The sequence below is a fragment of the Gopherus flavomarginatus genome, chromosome 2 (genome assembly GCF_025201925.1).
Source record: "Gopherus flavomarginatus isolate rGopFla2 chromosome 2, rGopFla2.mat.asm, whole genome shotgun sequence".
Taxonomy (NCBI): Eukaryota; Metazoa; Chordata; order Testudines; family Testudinidae; genus Gopherus; species Gopherus flavomarginatus.
In genome coordinates this window covers 119465076-119482465 of record NC_066618.1, presented here as the reverse complement: position 1 = coordinate 119482465, position 17390 = coordinate 119465076, and the positions used below count along the sequence as shown (strand labels likewise).

At 40.5% G+C, this 17390-nt stretch overlaps 1 protein-coding gene across 1 annotated transcript in view; it reads left to right on the top strand.

Moving 5' to 3' along the window:
- Positions 1-17390, top strand: part of ERP44 (endoplasmic reticulum protein 44) — a 119934-nt gene that overhangs the window by 41747 nt on the left and 60797 nt on the right. The window contains exon 4 of the mRNA XM_050938242.1: positions 3257-3372. Within this exon, the coding sequence (XP_050794199.1) occupies positions 3257-3372 (116 nt within the window). The remainder of the gene's footprint in view (positions 1-3256; positions 3373-17390) is intronic.

The following is a 17390-nucleotide window of genomic DNA, read 5'->3' as shown; positions in this document are numbered from 1 at the left end:
ACGACAATAGTTTATTTATATAATATAGACATAGACCTTCTAAAAAACGTTAAAATGTATTACTGGCACGCAAAACTTTCAGATTAGAGTGAATAAATGAAGACTCCGCACACCACTTCTGAAAGGTTGCTGACCTCTTGTCTAAAAGATATTATTTCTCTTTCTCCTCCCCCATCCCCAACAACAACAAAAAAAGGCATCAGAGAGTTGCTTTAGAAAATCAAGTCTTGTCTACTCTGGAAGATTATCAAAGTAGAAAATTAGTGATATTATGACATCCTAAGAGTCAAGAGGCTGAAACTTGAGCAGTTGAAGGGAAAGCATTTTTGGGTAGACTGGTTAAACTTTTAAAACTCTTGTTAAAATTAATATGTTTAGTATTTTTCTGATTAATTACAAGAAAATCTCATTTCTGATAGAGCTCCCTTAAATACAATATGCTGATTTTTGAAAAATTAAAAGGTGGTTCTGCTCCATTCTTGATATTTATAAAGTTTTTTTTCAGCATTGGAGAAATTTACTGACTTCAGTGAAACCAACAATCTGAAAAGTGATGTTAAATATAGAAAATTATCATACTGGAAAAAGAAATTAATGTTTCTGTTAATGCTTTAAATTTTAAGTGTTATTTGTAACTATAGTGGGTACATTATTTTCTGAAATTTTGAGAGACAAGATGTCCTCTTTAGCTCCAATGACTAATATTCATTTAAGGGAGAAGATATCTGTGTTAAATTCAAAACATCCTCACTCCTTCAGTTAAGGTTGGAGCGCTAACAGTATGTATCCTGAGAAATCAGAGGTCTTCCAGGAAGATTAGACTTGGCATTCCTAAGGTAAAAATTAATTGGAAGAGACAAGCTTCATGTGTATCTCAGAAGGAAGCAAAAGCAGTTTTTAAAAATCCTTTTCAGATTTTATTTACTGATAATTCATTCAACTGCTCTCAAGAGATTAAAATTATATTTGAAAAGGATCTTATATTTTCAAATCCAATCTTCTTTATATATATTTATATAGTTGCCCCAATAATAATGCTGTCTATTTTCAGAGCACCATGCAAATATCAGCTAATTAATTAATCTGCAAAACCGTCCTATGATGTACTTTATTATCCCTATTTTAGAAATGGGTACAGTGAGATAAATTAAGTCACTCCCATTGACTATTTTCTAAACTTGTAATTGGAGCCCTTTCCCCAATGCTACAGAATTCCTGTCTTGGCAAAGAATTGTAGTCATGCATCTAAGGGCTGATCTACACTTGAAAGTTGTAAATTAAAGCACACTATCTGTTCTGGAATAACTCCATGTGGATATTCAGGAATAATTTTCATGTATAGACAAGCCCTAAGGGATGGTGTAACACAACTTGTATTAAAAAGCTAAGGCTTGATCTATACTTAGATTTTGCTGGCGTAGCTGTCAATGAGGAATGTAGAGAAATCACACCCTCTACCCAACGTAGCTATGCTGGCAAAAAACCCTCGCATAGACACAATTATACCAGCACAAAAGTCCTTTTTGTCAGTATAGTATATTCTGTTCAGAACACTGGCTTAAGAACCCCTACCAGCAAAAGACTCTTACCAGTATAAGCTGCATCTATGCTGGGGTTGGGGTTACCACGATAGCTCTACTGGCATATTTTAATGGCAGACCTTCTTAAGTGTAGACAAGGCCTCAGTCTGTTTTATTTTTGGTGTAAGTTTGCAAGTGTACAAGCCCTTAAGATTTCATTTTAAAACAAATATTTCTAGTCCTAGAAGATGGTCTTAAAAATGTGAACAGCGCAAACCAATGAACTGTTGCTGTAAACAACAGCTCTTGGAAGATAAACTGCCGTTTATCTGAATGAGATGTTAACTCTGAGAAGTATGATATCCACTTAATGTCAGTACTTCAGTATTTCACGGTTTATTGTTTTAGTAGAAAAATACACTAACGTGCTAATCTGAAACAAGTTGCCCAGTTTCCTCTAACCAGCTGCCTCTGGGAGCTTCTACAATGCACATATACATCGTCAATACAAAATTCTGCAGCGTAACAAAAACAGAAAGCGTGGAGACAGTAGAAGATAAACTAAATTTAAGGCCAACATAAGTAATGGGTTTATTGTACTTACTGTAGTGTCCGTTTTAAGTTTTAATATAATGAAAATGTCTCCAAAGAGCCAAGGCTTTTATAACTTTTTTCCATCATGTCCACCCCTTTTTCCCAAAGCAGAAGAGAGGCTCTCTCTCCAAGACTTCACTTGAAAATTGGACATCACTGCAAGAAATGAACCATGGAATTCGCTAGCTGGGTACATGTTACCACACCATGATCTTAAATTCAAAATTTTAGTTTGAGATTTTGAATTCAGCCATCTAAGGCAATAGGTATCGTTATCAATACCCTTTCCAATGAGAATCTGGTGGCACTGTTTATATGAGCTGACCATTTTAGCTGCAGATTACTTGAGTCATGAGAAACCCAGATAATCCTTTTTGTTAATTTCACTTAGGGTAAAATAAGAGAGGAAAAGGAAGGAATCTTTGACTTTCTGAATAGAACTCACTTTCTGTGGACTTAAATGGATAGAAGAGCTTGGCAGTCCTCAAACTATCTTCCATTTAATGTGTGTTTATTTTTCAGCTGAATCTTACAGGTGTCTTTTGTGAATGGTGTCATTCAATCATTTGTTGGGTTAATCACAAGTACATATTCCCTTTACTAACTTTTTGCGTTATTTGAGTTTATTTTTTCCTTGTATAGGTGGAAATGTTACTGTGACTTTCATATGGCTACCAACGGAGTCCTACACAAATACATACTTGCATTTTCCACAAAGCCACCAGATCATATTCACATGCTAAAATACAGGAGAGCTCCTATTTCATGAGCTTTTAAATGGGGATTGAGAAATTTATAAAATTGAGAAGTTAATAAAACTGAACATCTCAAAATTACAGCAAATATGGTGCATAAATTGCAGTACATTACAATCCATCATTTTCTTGTTGTGCTTCAAACCACTGCAAAGCAATTTCCAAGGCATTGAAATGTGAAGAGGATGTCAATTTGTTCTTTGACATCACTTTAGTTATGTGATATTTTTTTCCCGTCAGGAAGAAATGATTTGTATAACTGGTTATTCAGAAGATTGGTGTTCATAAAATCGATGTTCTACTAAATCACAATTTCTCACTGAGTCACCAATAAAAGTAAAATATTTGAAAGTTATTGATGTATTTGCTGTCTTTGACTATCAACAGGTGTCGCTTCAGCCAAATGCTGCATCCTATCTTCGAGGAAGCTTCCAATGTCATTAAGGAAGAATATCCAGATAATAATCAAGTAGTTTTTGCCAGAGTAGACTGTGATCAGCACTGTAAGTAACTCAAAGTAAATCCTATTTTAGTCTGTTGTTTTATTTTAAAATGTCCATTAAGGAAAGAAGAGTTTTGGTAGCATCTTGCTGATAAAGAAAGCCTAATTAATTTCAATCTGACATATTGGCAAAACTATTAAAGAGCAGCTAGTGTGCAGTGAGGCCTCCATTGTAACTTAGATAGCCCTAGGGAAGCTGCCTGAGCTAGAACAGCCTTTTCTCGTCGTCTTGTGAGTGGCACTGCAGCCAAGAATTCCTACCATGTTAAATCTCCCACCACCTACCTACATGGGGTGGGGCTACGTAAGCTGTTTTTCACAATACTTTGCTAAGGCTCATAGGTTGAGTCCCTCCCCTTTTCAATATGAAAAATGGCTCCCCTGTTGATGTTGCCATCAACAAGTGGTTGTCTTGCTTTTGAAAATATGGGAAGATGAGATGGTTTAATTCCGATAGTAAATAGCAAACCGGGAAGCTGAATTAAAAGCAGTAACGGGTGAAGTGTAAGCAATGTCTGTTGCCTCAGTGAAAAACAAAGGGGCAACCATGGAATTCTATTTCATTTATATTGCAAAATAACAGCTATTTTTTCTGTGCCATGCTCTGCTTCCTCTTGGTACATCAACAATTTAGGGTTTGATCCTGTAGAATTTAGAGCACACACCTGAGAGGTGCTGAGCGCTCCTCGCAGCATTAGGAGTTAATGGCATCCGGCATTTTTAAGGAAGTGCTCAACACCTTTTAAGGGTGCGACTAGTTTTTTATCCATGGGAAAAGTACATCCTGTTTTTCTGGAGCTGAAAATCCAAAGTAATAGCAATGTTTTAATGCTGTGTGCATTTAAGTCTCTTAGGTTGTATAGCTCTAGATAGAAAAGCGTTTACCTGTTAACATGAATAGGTGTGCGCATATCTCTGACACTGGTACTTTAAATTACTATTGCCTTTTTTGCTGTTTTGACCATGAAAGTGCTGTTTCATGGTCTCCTAGAACTGGAGCTTTTCCCTGTAAAGTGTGTGACTTTCTTTTGGCAGTAAAGTTTCTTTACTGTTCTTGTAGATTTAGTAATGACTAAATAGCAAGCTTCAATATCTTCCACTGAGAAGCCATTATTTGTGCTCTTTTTGTTTTGAATATTCTAGTTCTTCCCATAGATAGTGTCCCAACAGTTAAAAGCACCTGTCTTGTGTTCTTGAAGGAAGTCTCAAGTATGAACACTATATGTTTGGGGCAGACTGTATCAGTTCAGTGTATTAGATATAAAATAAGATGGTTCTTCAAACTGTCAGGAGTGAGCAAATAGACTCAATTTTTGTTTTCTGTAAAGGTATCCACAGGGCCAATTCATAATCACAAAACATTTAAACGACTTCTGGATTGAATTTTTGCATCACTGAGTGTCAGAATCTTTCTGGGATGTCCTCAGCTTTAAAAGATCTATGACACTCTGTTTCCTTAATAGGCAGCTTTGAAGTATTCAGCTGGCTTTGTGCATCAGGGTGGAGGGGATCTGTTGAGGCACCGCAGTAAACATCAGAGCATAACCATTCTTGATGGACAAATTAAATTAGGCATGCAATAACTCAGTGGTCCCCAACCTTTTTGTCTGGCAGGCGCCAGACAAAGGAGCATGGCGGTGGTCAAGCATCTGCCGAAATGCCGCCGAAATTCAGCGGCATTTCAGTGGATGCTCGATCACCAGCCAGGACACGGGTGCATTTAGAGGCCCCCACGGGCACCATGGCTCCTGCGGGTTGGGGACCCCTGCAATAACTGAAATCTCTCATTTCTCTGAGCAGCCATCCTCCTGTGTGTATTTTTTTTTTTTATTAATTCTTGTGCAGAATTTGCTACAGCTGCTTGTAGTATTTCCAGAGCAACAGCGGAATGTAATTCTCCAGTGTACTTCATGGAGTATGTCTTTATCTTACTTGGCTAATTTGTTACTTCACATAATCACACCACTGCTAATGCAAGAAGAACATTTTTCTGCTTAACTTCTGCTATCTGGAACAGCCTTTCTAGAATCGTAGAACTTAGAACATGAATAATATATTTTAGGTTTTATCCCCATGCCTTGTTGACTGATGAACCTCTCTTGCTATTTGCCTTCACTCTTTCCCTTTCTCCACCTCCTACCACTCTCCCCTGCTGTCTTCTGGCACTTCCCCTAAAAACACTAAATATCATTCTATATTGTGCCATGGCACATGCCTGGCAGTCATAAGCAAGAGCAGACTACAAAGTATTGAGATTTATCATCAGTACTAGTCTCTGGAAAACAAAATTTACAAGTAAATAATTCAGCTAGTAATTCCCCTGAAAATGTATTATTTTTTAAAAAAATTGTCAAACACATGGTCTTTGCTGGAATTTTCCTACTGTCTTATTATCTGGTAGCTGCATTATATATCTATTCTGCTAAATGTTTAAATGCAAGTTCAGTCATTTGATTAACCTGTTCATCAGAAACTTGTTTACCTTATTGTACTTGCTTTGTATCAGAGTAACAGTGGCTCACTGTCACTTTCAACATTTACATTAATATTATCTCAAAAAAAGTTCTTGAACTAGTCAAACCAACTTATTTATAAAAGTAAATCTATATGTTTTTTCTTTTTGAATTAATATTCTGATTACTGGTCAAAGTAAATTCACTAAACTTTGGAAAGTTAATAAGCAATCTGGCTGACGGTTTTGTGTGTGTTTTGTTTTGTGGCTTTTTTGTTTGAGTTTTTTTGTTTTGTTTTAAGTTAGTTATTGACTTTATAGGATTTTGGATGTTACATTTGTTTTCAAGATATGGAAAACTCTGAAGGGTGGAGCTCATGCTGTCTGTAGCTAAGGTTACATTAACACTTTATATAAGCCTCTACTTAGTTTCATTTTAAATGTTAGGGCTGAAACTTTTCTGTGTTTACTCTTTGCCTAAAGTTGAAACTTTTGAGCCATTTTCAAGAACGACATTGGGGAAAAGTCAGTAGTTCTGCTAATAATTTTTTTTCAACTTCTTTTTGAACTTTTGCACCTCCGTATTTAGAAGTAGAGGTTTGAAATTTAACCGGAGATATAGTCTTGGGGTTAAAAGTGCCTTTTCCTATCCCGGAAAAAATGTACCCAGTTTCAGCCATTTGCAGACATTCAGTAGAGTTTAAGAGGCTTGTTACTTAATTTCTGAACATGCTAACTGCATTGAGCATTTTTGTAGCCTCTGCTGAGCCTGCTGCATGGTAGACACAGGTCTACAGGGTCCGGATGGAGGTCTGGGTGGTTGTGATGCCTCAGCAGCAGCACTGCCCTTTTCGGTCTAAGAGAGGTTGGACTGGGTTGGGAGGCAGGAAGAATGCATGAGTTTATGTCAGCTCTTCCAAAGGCTGGTATTACTTGCGTGCTTTTCCTTCCAAGCACTTCTTATTGAGCCATGGTCTCATGTCCCTCCCTTAGGAGGCAGACAAATCAGTTCTCATTTTACAGATTGTGCAAGATCACCTCTGGCAAAGCTAGAAATAAAACCCTGGTCTCTAGCATGACAGACCTAAGCAGTGCTTGAATTATGGGAGAATGTGGGGGGAGATCGGTTACTGCTTTTAGGGGCTACTTCACTTCTGTGTTATGATCCCCTTACTTCTCACTACTGTTTAAATTAAAGCCAGCCACTTGACGTTCATGGCCCCACTACTTTTTTCCCTTAATGTGAGTACTAGACCTAAGTCTCATCCGCTAAGCAGCCCTGTCTTTCTGAATGACAGTGGCAAATTATTGTTGTTTATGCTGTTTGTAGTCATAAGACCACGCTTAGCTCCAGAATCAGGAGTGGAGCCAGGATTCCTGATTCCCAGGATTCCTCTGTTGTCTAGTAAATAGTTACGTACTCCACTGGCAAAACATGCATTGCATGAGGAACCTTAATTCTGGCATTTTCTAACATTTGAGTGCTTAATTTGGCAACCTTTTTACATGATTATAAGATAGTAATTAGTATGTAATAGTATATTTAATGTGTATTACTGTATTAAATAAATTAATAGATTATGTATATTTTTAATATTATATAACCTTTCTAGTATAAAAAGTCATAGGCCAGTACTGTCTATTTTTGATTGGATTAACAATTTCTGTTTCTATATTTGTGTTGCATGATTTCAGGTTCTTTAGCACTGTTAGTACAGGAATATTGTTGTAGAGGTGATGATTTGTTTGCACTGCAAACTACCTGTTTCCTTTTGAAATCAAATCTCTGCAGGGAACCCATATAGCTGCTCTCAGACCTCTCTAAATAGCATTCAGAATGGTCAACCTGGCATAGATACCTTTCATTTGATGCACTCTTATTCAAGTGCACTGCGGGTCCCAGCATCTCACACCAGCCTCTGAGGCAAAGCAAATTAAAGAGAATTATTGATGCTCTGCAAAACGTTTGATGCTTAATGACAAAACCATCATTCTGTCTGCCCTCACAGCCAATATAAAGATATTCTGCCAGAGACTGATATTTATAGTCTTGATATGATTAAAAAAGTTTAAAATTTGTTTTAATGTAGTATTAATATTTTGTATATATTACATTTTAAACTGATTCATGTGTAGTGTGAAAATATTAAGTTAAAATGAGTATGTTCAGTCTTTTCTTTCAAGAGTATACTGAAGACTAATTCACATTATTTAGTGTGCCTAAACTAGTACCCCGACCTCAGTTACCAATATCACCAGTTTCTACGTGCCATCTGCTTGGAAATTCGTGTAATATAATAAGCTGTCAACCTGCCTATCTTCTAAATTAATACTTAGAAAATGCCATACTGGTTATGAAAGATGTATGGGTTCATCCAAACTTGCTGCATATTGAGTAAAAAAAAAAAACTTTTTTTCTGGGCAGCCATACAGTAATAAACCCATGGTGATATTTTTTCATGATAATAAAAATTTACATCATGCTGTCCCTCCTGTATGTTCTGTTCTTGCAAAGGGGAAGGGGGTGTATTGCAATATATAAGAATTCAGAGCATAAGTCAATTTTTAACTAATGGGAGTTAAGAAGATGCCTTCCAGAACTGATTGCTGCAGGAATTCTTGCACTTTCCTCTGAAGCATCTAGTACTGGCCACTGTCAGAGTGAAGGTACTGTGCTAATGGATCACTGTGACAACTCCTTGGTTACTGTGTGTTAAATATTTCTCTTCAAGTAGATGTGAAGTTGTTGCCATTAGTGTGGTTCGCGTTGTAAGTGAAAATAAGGGTCATATGATGGTCTGACGTTGAAAATGTGCGCAGATCCAACTCTGTCTTCCACTTGCAATTTGGATTTTTAATTCTTTTCTGATCTAACAGAAACTGGAAAGAATGAAAGTGGCATCAGTTCAATTAGAGAGCAAAATAGGAGTAGAAGAAGGAAAGAGATAGCAAGTATCTCAAATATGGAAACACTGCTGAGGCAAATTGTGGAGTCTCTTCTTCTAGTGTCTCTAGTAAATAAATGTAAAGTCCTTCTGGCACTAGAACGCCTGCTTGCTTGCTCATAGCAAGTCTGGATTTAAAGTTAACTCTATTAAGATAATATCTGTACAGATCACTCCCTCCACCCGCCCCGACCTTTTCATTGTTTTGAACCAGAATTTCTGAAAGGGTTTGGTTCTGTCAGAATAGTAACAGCTTTTTAAACACCCTTTCTACATAATCTGGCTTCACCAGGCAATACAGTGAGGTTTCAGGAAGCAAATTAGATGGATAATGATCTGACTCAGATTAAATTTAGAATCTACCTTGGGTAAGAGCTTGGGTGAGGAGGGTATGTCCATGATCCTTGCTAGTACCAAGTTCTGGCCATGAGCTAGGTAATTGAACTGGCAAGTATGGATTGAACATCACTTTGAAGAAATACTTCATGAAAGGATGGGTGAAATGCCTCTTGTATGGAAGAGCAGCAGGCAGCAATGGCTCTTGAGTGAATATTAACTATGGGGAAATAGGATTCTTCTTCAGTAGATCCAGCCATATATTCTACTTATGTGTGTGCGCTTCTGATGCACCAGAGCCAGAGAACTGTATCTAAGAGCACCCACAGGGGCAGCAATCACAACCTGCAGCCATACTTTTTTCTTGTGTATAGTAGTTAGTAGTACCTTAAGCTAAGTTTAGTGTTAGTATAGTATTAGTTAGAATAGCTGGTTGCCCCATATCATGCCCTCACTAGGGTTCAAGCATTGTCCATCATGTTTAGAGGCCATCCCCAAAAACAATCCCCACGCAAGGTGTTGCTTGTATCTCAGTGAAGGATATGTCAAAGAGTAGTGCTCCATCTGCAAGTTGTTCACAAACAAGACTCAGATGGTGAATGACTTGCAACTAAAACTGCACCGGCTGTTACCAAGGCCTCACGTAACTGGCTATCACCTTCAGATCCAGCAAGTGATGCTGCTCTGCACTTGGGCTCCATTGTTTCCCTCAAGCAGAAGAAGGGTCATTCTCCCTCCCCTGGTACGGCGAGGAATAGGTCCCATAAAACAAATTAGGATCATTCCAGGACCCTGTGACACTCCCTCATCTTCTAAGAGGAGTGCTAACTGGCATTGTTCTCCCTCCAGCACATGAAATGGAGTGGTTCCATCTAACCGCTCCCTGGTACTGGTCCAAGAGCAGTGACAGCCCGTACTGTCGAATCTAGTTCCAGCCTTGGAATGTCTGCTGAGTCCGGTACTGATTACATCAGCCCCAGTCTCCATATCAGCAGTATATCAGATGACATCAGACCTGCTTTGCCTTTTAGTCCCAGACTTTCCACTGGTTCAAGAGTTTGCTGGGGCCATGGCTTCACCTGCATCATCTTTCCGCAATGTCATTGTCTTAGTGGCAGATCACATTGTCAAATTTGGTACCGACCATAGCCTCGGTACTGACGCCTCTCCCGGTACTGTATGGGAGTGTGTCTTATTCAATGCTGATCCCCCATGCCTTTTTGGCTCCGAAGCTGCCCCCATATTGGGTTTCAGGTGAGCCTGAATTTGCCCGGTCAGGTCTGACTCACCCACTGTCACCACAGAACTTCTGAGACTCCTCAAGATCAAGGCTGGGGTCGTAATCATCCTCGTCATATAGGTGCCAGAGAACACCCTTGGATCACCGTCGGTACTGAGATTGGCATCTGTCCCACGGCTGGAACTGGGGCTCTTAGCCTGGAACCTTATCTGTATGATCAGTAGCCTCCTTGGAAAGCTCCTCAGTCTCTGAGGTCCCATTCCCAAACCCACTCAAGAGCAAGATCACCAGTCCTGATGGTGTCAAGTATCAGAGGGGTAGCCGTGTTAGTCTGGATCTGTAAAAGCAGCAAAGAATCCTGTGGCACCTTATAGACTAACAGACGTTTTGGAGCATGAGCTTTCGTGGGTGAATACCCACTTCAGATGCATCATGCATCTGAAGAAGTGGGTATTCACCCACGAAAGCTCATGCTCCAAAACGTCTGTTAGTCTATAAGGTGCCACAGGATTCTTCGCTGCTTTTACAGTCCTGATGGTGGCTCCCTCTCTTAAACCACCTCAGCTGCAAGTGACCGCTGAGCCTATTCTTCCTGGACCTCCACGGCTCTTCCAACCAGATCCTGTGGTACAAGAACAGGATCCGTCATTGGCACAGCAAACCACCTCCTTGTCCTTCCTGGACAAGTCTACTGTGCTGAAATCTTCCTCTCTTCTGGTGCCCAAGGACTTTCAGATGTATCAAGACCTCCTGAAGCATATGGCCGCTATCTTGGGTAACCCAATAGAATTCCTGCAGGAGAATACACATAAACTGCTGGATGGTCTCCAATCATCACCTCTGGGGAGACTAGCCATCCTGATAAAAGAGGCTCTTTTGGAACCTGCAAATGCCCTCAGGAATACCCCAGCTTCATTGCCTCCCATGGCAAGGTATTTGAAAAAACTGTATTTCGTTCCTGTGCAGGGTTTGGGGGTTTCTACTCCCTCCTATATCTCTGGTGGTAACTGCAGCAAATGACAGGGCACAGCAGGGGAGGCATAAGTCCACTTCTAAGGACAGGCCAAGACGATGAACTTAACGGGGAGGAAGCTTTATACTCCCATTTCCCTGCAAATGCGCACCGTGAAGCAGCAGGCATTGCTCTCTGAATATGACTTTGTCAATTGAACAGCCATGTCTGAGTTCACAGACAAGTTGCCAGAAACCTCCAAGGAAGAGTTTCTATAAACTATTTTTGTTCATCTTGACTTGTTCAACTATAATCTTCCAGAGAATTCTCCATGCCAGCTATGAGAAGAGCTGAGGCCAATGCACAGCTGTGTTGTCCATCAGGATTTTAATGCTTTTTCCTTTGACCAAAGGCCCTGGAAGCCAGTCTTATGGCATCTATTTGTTTATTGGGGATCTGATTTTTCAGTTTTGTGAGGGGCCATGCACTGCAAAATGACATCCTGATCCCTTCTCAGCAGAATACTTCTATTACTTCCATGAGAGATGGGAAGGACTGAGTAATGGCTACTTCCCTAGAACAATGTAGTAGGAGGCAACTTCAGTAGTGTGTCCTGGGGTGAGTGAAGAGAACTGTGGACCATTATATAGTCATGTGAATTTGGCCACCCCAGAAGGTGGCTCATTCTTAACTTCACAAGTTAACATTTTTAAATTTAAAGTTTTGAATCTGTTAGACCTAAGATGCTTAGGAAATATCTGAGCAAATCTATTGGCTGAGCTCCCTACCATGAAGATCTGTTCCAGTGTGATCCTGAGCAAGAATGGATTCAGTCTTCCTTGAGCCTAAGCTGGAGAAGAGAAGTTTGTTTTTTCCTTTGACCCTGAGCTCTGTCGTCTTAAATAGAGAAGTAATGTGAAAAGCCTGACTCACTCCCTGAGAAGACTTGGTTCTGATGAGCCTGACTTAATTGTGGATGTACATGTTGCCATGGGAAACAAAGAGAAACAGCCACCAATGCCAGATGCTTAAAGAGGCAAACCATCTTGCTTTGGATATAGTTGTTGCTCAGCTTGCATATTAGGGGCTTTCTGGGAGGCTGCCTCATTAAGATATGTAAGTGTCACACAAAAGCTGTGTTCCAAGCCAATCCTGCTGACTGACAGATTTGCCAACCATATGTCATATGGAGTTTGATACTTTTGATAACTTTATTCTGAAGATCCAAAACTGGGCAGAGCCTTTCCTTTTTCCTCCCTCCTTTTCTACTTAATATCAAGTGTAAACTTTTCCTTTGGAGGACTTTGAAAGCTGTTGTTTGTTCCTTACTGTAGCATGGAGACAACTTCTTTCCCTTCAGCAGTTTCTAAGGAGAAGGGTTTATAGAAAAAAATGGGGAAAGATGTGGAGAAGGAACTGAACTGAATTTAAGGGCATAACCTTTTCTGTAGTCTCTAGGATCTGTATTTGTGGAATTTCATTCTGCTGCAAAACAGGATGGGCAGTTTGCAAAAGAATGGAAAGGACTGAATTTGAGATGTCTGAGCATTGCTGATAAGTGATTTGAAGCCTCAGCGTAATGCATGGCTCAAATTATTGAACAGTTTAGGAAATCTGTGTTCTTATGAAGCTCTCAAAACCAGTTTTCATTGTATTCTTAGAAATCTGAAATGATAGGCTTTCATTATATCATGAGCATAACTTGTTCATATACAACATGTCAAATACAATGTTTGTCATTTTAAAGAAAATATGAAATGATGGCTGGAATGTGGGGCATTTTTTTGGTTTTGTTTTTATTCCCTGATTACTCCTACCTGCATCAAATGCCAGTATAGAATATTATTGGTCCAAAAATGAGCATTGAGAATGCCTGGGAATATTTTAAAATTTAATTTAGGATTTACTATAACAAATGTGATCTCTGAATGAATTCAAACAATATAAAATGCAAATATATGATGTATTTCCAATTTTATAAGGAGTATATTTTTGTAGTAGCTCTGCTTGTGTTAGCTCTACCTGTATCAAATGCCACGGTTTAATAAAATATTTAGGATGTACTCTATTTGACTTCTGAATGAGTGCAAACAGTTTTTCATGTACTTGCATTTTATATTCCCTAAGAGAGAGTTTTCAAACACATATTTGTGTAGGGCTGCCTTCTGCATGTGTTAGCTCTCCCTTCATCTCAGTGCAATTTATAAAGAGTATAAGTTCTGACTTATGACTGAATTCAAACACTACTTCATGAAATGTGCTTTAATTATAATTTTTATGCGAATTTAGTGCTCAACAAACATTCTGGCCTGATAGTCCTGGCGACATGAATCTCCATCTCACAGACATGCAGACAGAGACCTGGAGATACAGTTGTGTGTATGCCCCCATGTTGCTTTAGTAGTGTGGCTCAATCCTGACTTTCAAGGGCTAGAACCTCTAGAGATAAAAGTTTTTCATCTGAGGCAAAAAACAAGTTCTAACTATGGCAGTGTGTTTTTGGGGATATCTGTTCATTGGGGGACTGGAATGTGACTACAAAATGCCATCAGATAGTAAGGGCTTGGCTACACTTGCAAATGTAGAGCAGTGGGAGTTAAACCAGCCCTCGGAGACAGCAACAGGGGAAGTTCTGCCATGTGTTTACATTGTCAGCTGCAAGCATAGTGGGGTGGCCACATTCGCAGCTCTTGCAATGCCACAGAGAGCAGTGCATTTTGGTAGCTATCGCAGTGTGCAAGTGGCTGCAGCGTGCTTTTCAAATGGCAGGGGGGGAGGGGAGTGTGACCGAGTGTGTGTTGTGGGGGGAGAGACAGTGTGGGGAGAGACAGTGTGTTTTGGGGGCAGAGATGTCAGCATGTAAGTTCAGACAGCAGCAACCCCCCCCTCCCGCAACCACATATGGACGCATCCACGCACGCACTCACAAATGCCAGCAGCATTCCACAGTAACTGTTTGCTTTGTGTCCCGGAGCAGATAAGCATGCTGGCTGTCAGAAACAGAGCTTTGAAAAGGGGATATCCACATGCCTGCTTCAGAGTTTAAAACAGTGATCAGGGTGGCCACTTGATTTCAGAGGCTGATGGGACGTTTCCGGAGGCCAGTCACAGCTCAGTAATGCAACACATTGTCCACACTGACACCTGGGCGTTTCAGCTGGGGCGCAGCAAGCTTTATGCTTCTCATGGAGGTGGATTACCAGGAGCACTCCAGCTACAGAGTCAAGGTGCTCTATGGGCCGTGCCAGTGTGGACACCTCAGGAGTTAGGGCACCTGGGGTTGATTTAATGCTCTCCAATGCTCATGATGATTGGAACTGGTGACCTTGTTGTGAAAGTTTCTATATCTGCTATTACCAGTCTCAGGAGCCCTCTAGTCCACACTTCATATATTTGCTGAAAGACGGTTAAAAGTATTTTTTATTTTACAGACTTCCTTGGGAAACTTGCTCTAAACGTCATCCCTGCCTCACCCCACACACACCAGAATTAAGAGAATAAAATAGTCTAGCTCTATTTACAAATGACATTTTTTCCTTTCATACAGTATCCTGGGATATTCAGGAAATAGTTTATTTCTGTTGCATCTTCTGTGAGCTGAACCTTTTGCTAGGTGAAGTTGGTGGGTTGATTATTACTGACAGGAATGTTAATATGTCCCTTTGCCTCCTGCTCTTCAGCAGGCAGCAATGAGGCTAATGGGATCACCAGTAACAGCTCAGTTTCAAATCTTCCACTTTAAGGGAAGGTAAAGAACATCATAGTGGAGAAATTCAGGTTCTTATTCTTTGACGGAACAGCAGTCTTCAAGTGCTAGGTTTAGTTATGTACTTAGTACAGAGATGATACTGTTGTCCTTGTCTGACATTCTGCATCCAGCGGGCACTATGTGAGTGATTCTGTTTAGCTTCTTTCAGTAATATTTAAAAACATTGGTCATCAGGTTTTGCTGAGTTGCCTTTGGAGTATTCTGGGAGTGGAGGGGATGTTACAGCATCAGATTCGCTGTTACCTCTGCAATTCCAAAAGCTGTTAAGTACCTTTTTGTATCTGAGCACTTGTGGGTGGAATACCACTGGGCTTAGCCTCTCCTGCCTTACACACCCTGTCAATGTTGGGCTTACTGTTGGGAAGTATGTTTTGGCCTGCAGTTCCACCAATGTGCAGATAACTAGATAGAAATCATCTTGTTAAAAGGACAGACTCCACTTTGTGGTTTTCTTTGTACCTGACAGAGCTACTGTAGATATGTATCTGAGAACAAACTGTCTTTAGCTTCAAACAGATGAGAAGGATGGAAATGAATCTGACAGGACAAATATATAGAGGATTGGCCGAATTTAGTGTGCCTTTTTAGTGGTGCATTTGTCCTTTCCAGTATGATTCATAGCTTTGGCTTATATTGGATTCATTAGTTTTCCTGGATGCCCAGGTACAGCTGTGACAGATTTTTTTTTCTTCTTTCTTCCATCTATGTCTGTTCCAGAGGCTGCAGTGATACCCCTCCTGCAGTGCTTGCCACCTTGATTTACACTGTTTTAACCTTAGAGTACACTGCATTAATCCAGTTGTATGTGGATAGACCCTTGAAAAGCACCACAAAACTTTAGCTAGCACAGAATGCAGCAGCTAGTGTCTCGAGTGGGGTGAACGGTTAGGAACTTATTGCAGCATTGCTTCATCCTTAACACTGCCTACCCATTGGCTCCTAGTGTAATTATGATCGATAAAGTGCTAAATGCTCTGGGATCAGTGATCTGAGAGATCCTTGTTCTGTTTACATTGTCGTGAACTGCTTTTGGAATCATAGGATATTATGGTTGGAAGGGACCTCAAGAGGTCATCTAGTCCAACCCCCTGCTCAAAGCAAGACCAACACCAGCTAAATCATCCCAGCCAGGGTTTTGTCAAGCCTGACCTTAAAAACCTCTAAGGATGGAGATTCCACCACCTCCCTAGGTAACCCATTCCAGTGCTTCACCATCCTCCTAATATCCAACCTAAACCCTCCCCCACTGCAACTTGAGACCATTTCTTCTTGTTCTGTCATTTGCCACCACTGAGAACAGCCAAGCTCCATCCTCTTTGGAACCTCCTTCCGGTAGTTGAAGGCTAATATCAAATCCCCCCCTCACTATTCTCTTCTGCAGATTAAACAATATCAGTTCCCTCAGCCTCTCCTCATCAGTCGTGTTCCCTAGTCCCCTGATCATTTTTGTTGCCCTTCGCTGGACTCTCTCCAATTTGTCCATGTTCCTTCTGTAGTGGGGGGACCAAAATTGGATGCAGTACTCCAGATGTGGCTCACCAGTGCCGAATAGAGGGGAATAATCACTTCCCTCAATCTGCTGGCAGTGCGCCTACTAATACAGTCCAATATGCTATTAGCCTTCTTGGCAATGAGGACACAGTGCTGACTCCCATCCAGCTTCTTGTCCACTGTAATCCCCAGATCCTTTTCTGCAGAACTGCTGCTTAGCTAGTCAGTCCCTAGCCTGTAGTGGTGCATGGGATTCTTCCTTCCTAAGCGCAGGACTCTGCACTTGTCCTTGTTGAACCTCATCAGATTTTTTTTGGCCCAATCCTCCAATTTGTCTAGGTCACTCTGGACCCTGTCCCTACCCTGCAGCCTATCTACCTCTCCCCCCAGCTTAGTGTCATCTGCGAACTTGCTGATGGTGCAATTCAGCCCATCATCCAGATAATTAATAAAGATGTTGAACAAAACTGGCCCCAGGACTGACTCCTAGGGCACTCCTCTTGATTCCAGCTTCCAACTAGACTTTGAGCCATTCATCACTACCTGTTGAGTCCGATGAGCTAGCCAGCTTTCTGTCCGCCTTATAGTCATCCAATCCAGACTTCTTTAACTTGTCGGCAAGAATACTGTGGGAGACCGTATCAAAAGCTTTGCTAAAGTCAAGATATATCACATCCACCGCTTTCTCCATATCCACAGAGCCAGTTATCTCATCATAGAAGGTAATTAGGTTGGTCAGGAATGACTTGCCCTTCGTGAATCCATGTTGACTGTTCCTGATCACCTTCCTCTCCTCCAAGTGCTTCAAAATGGATTCTTGAGGACCTGCTCCAT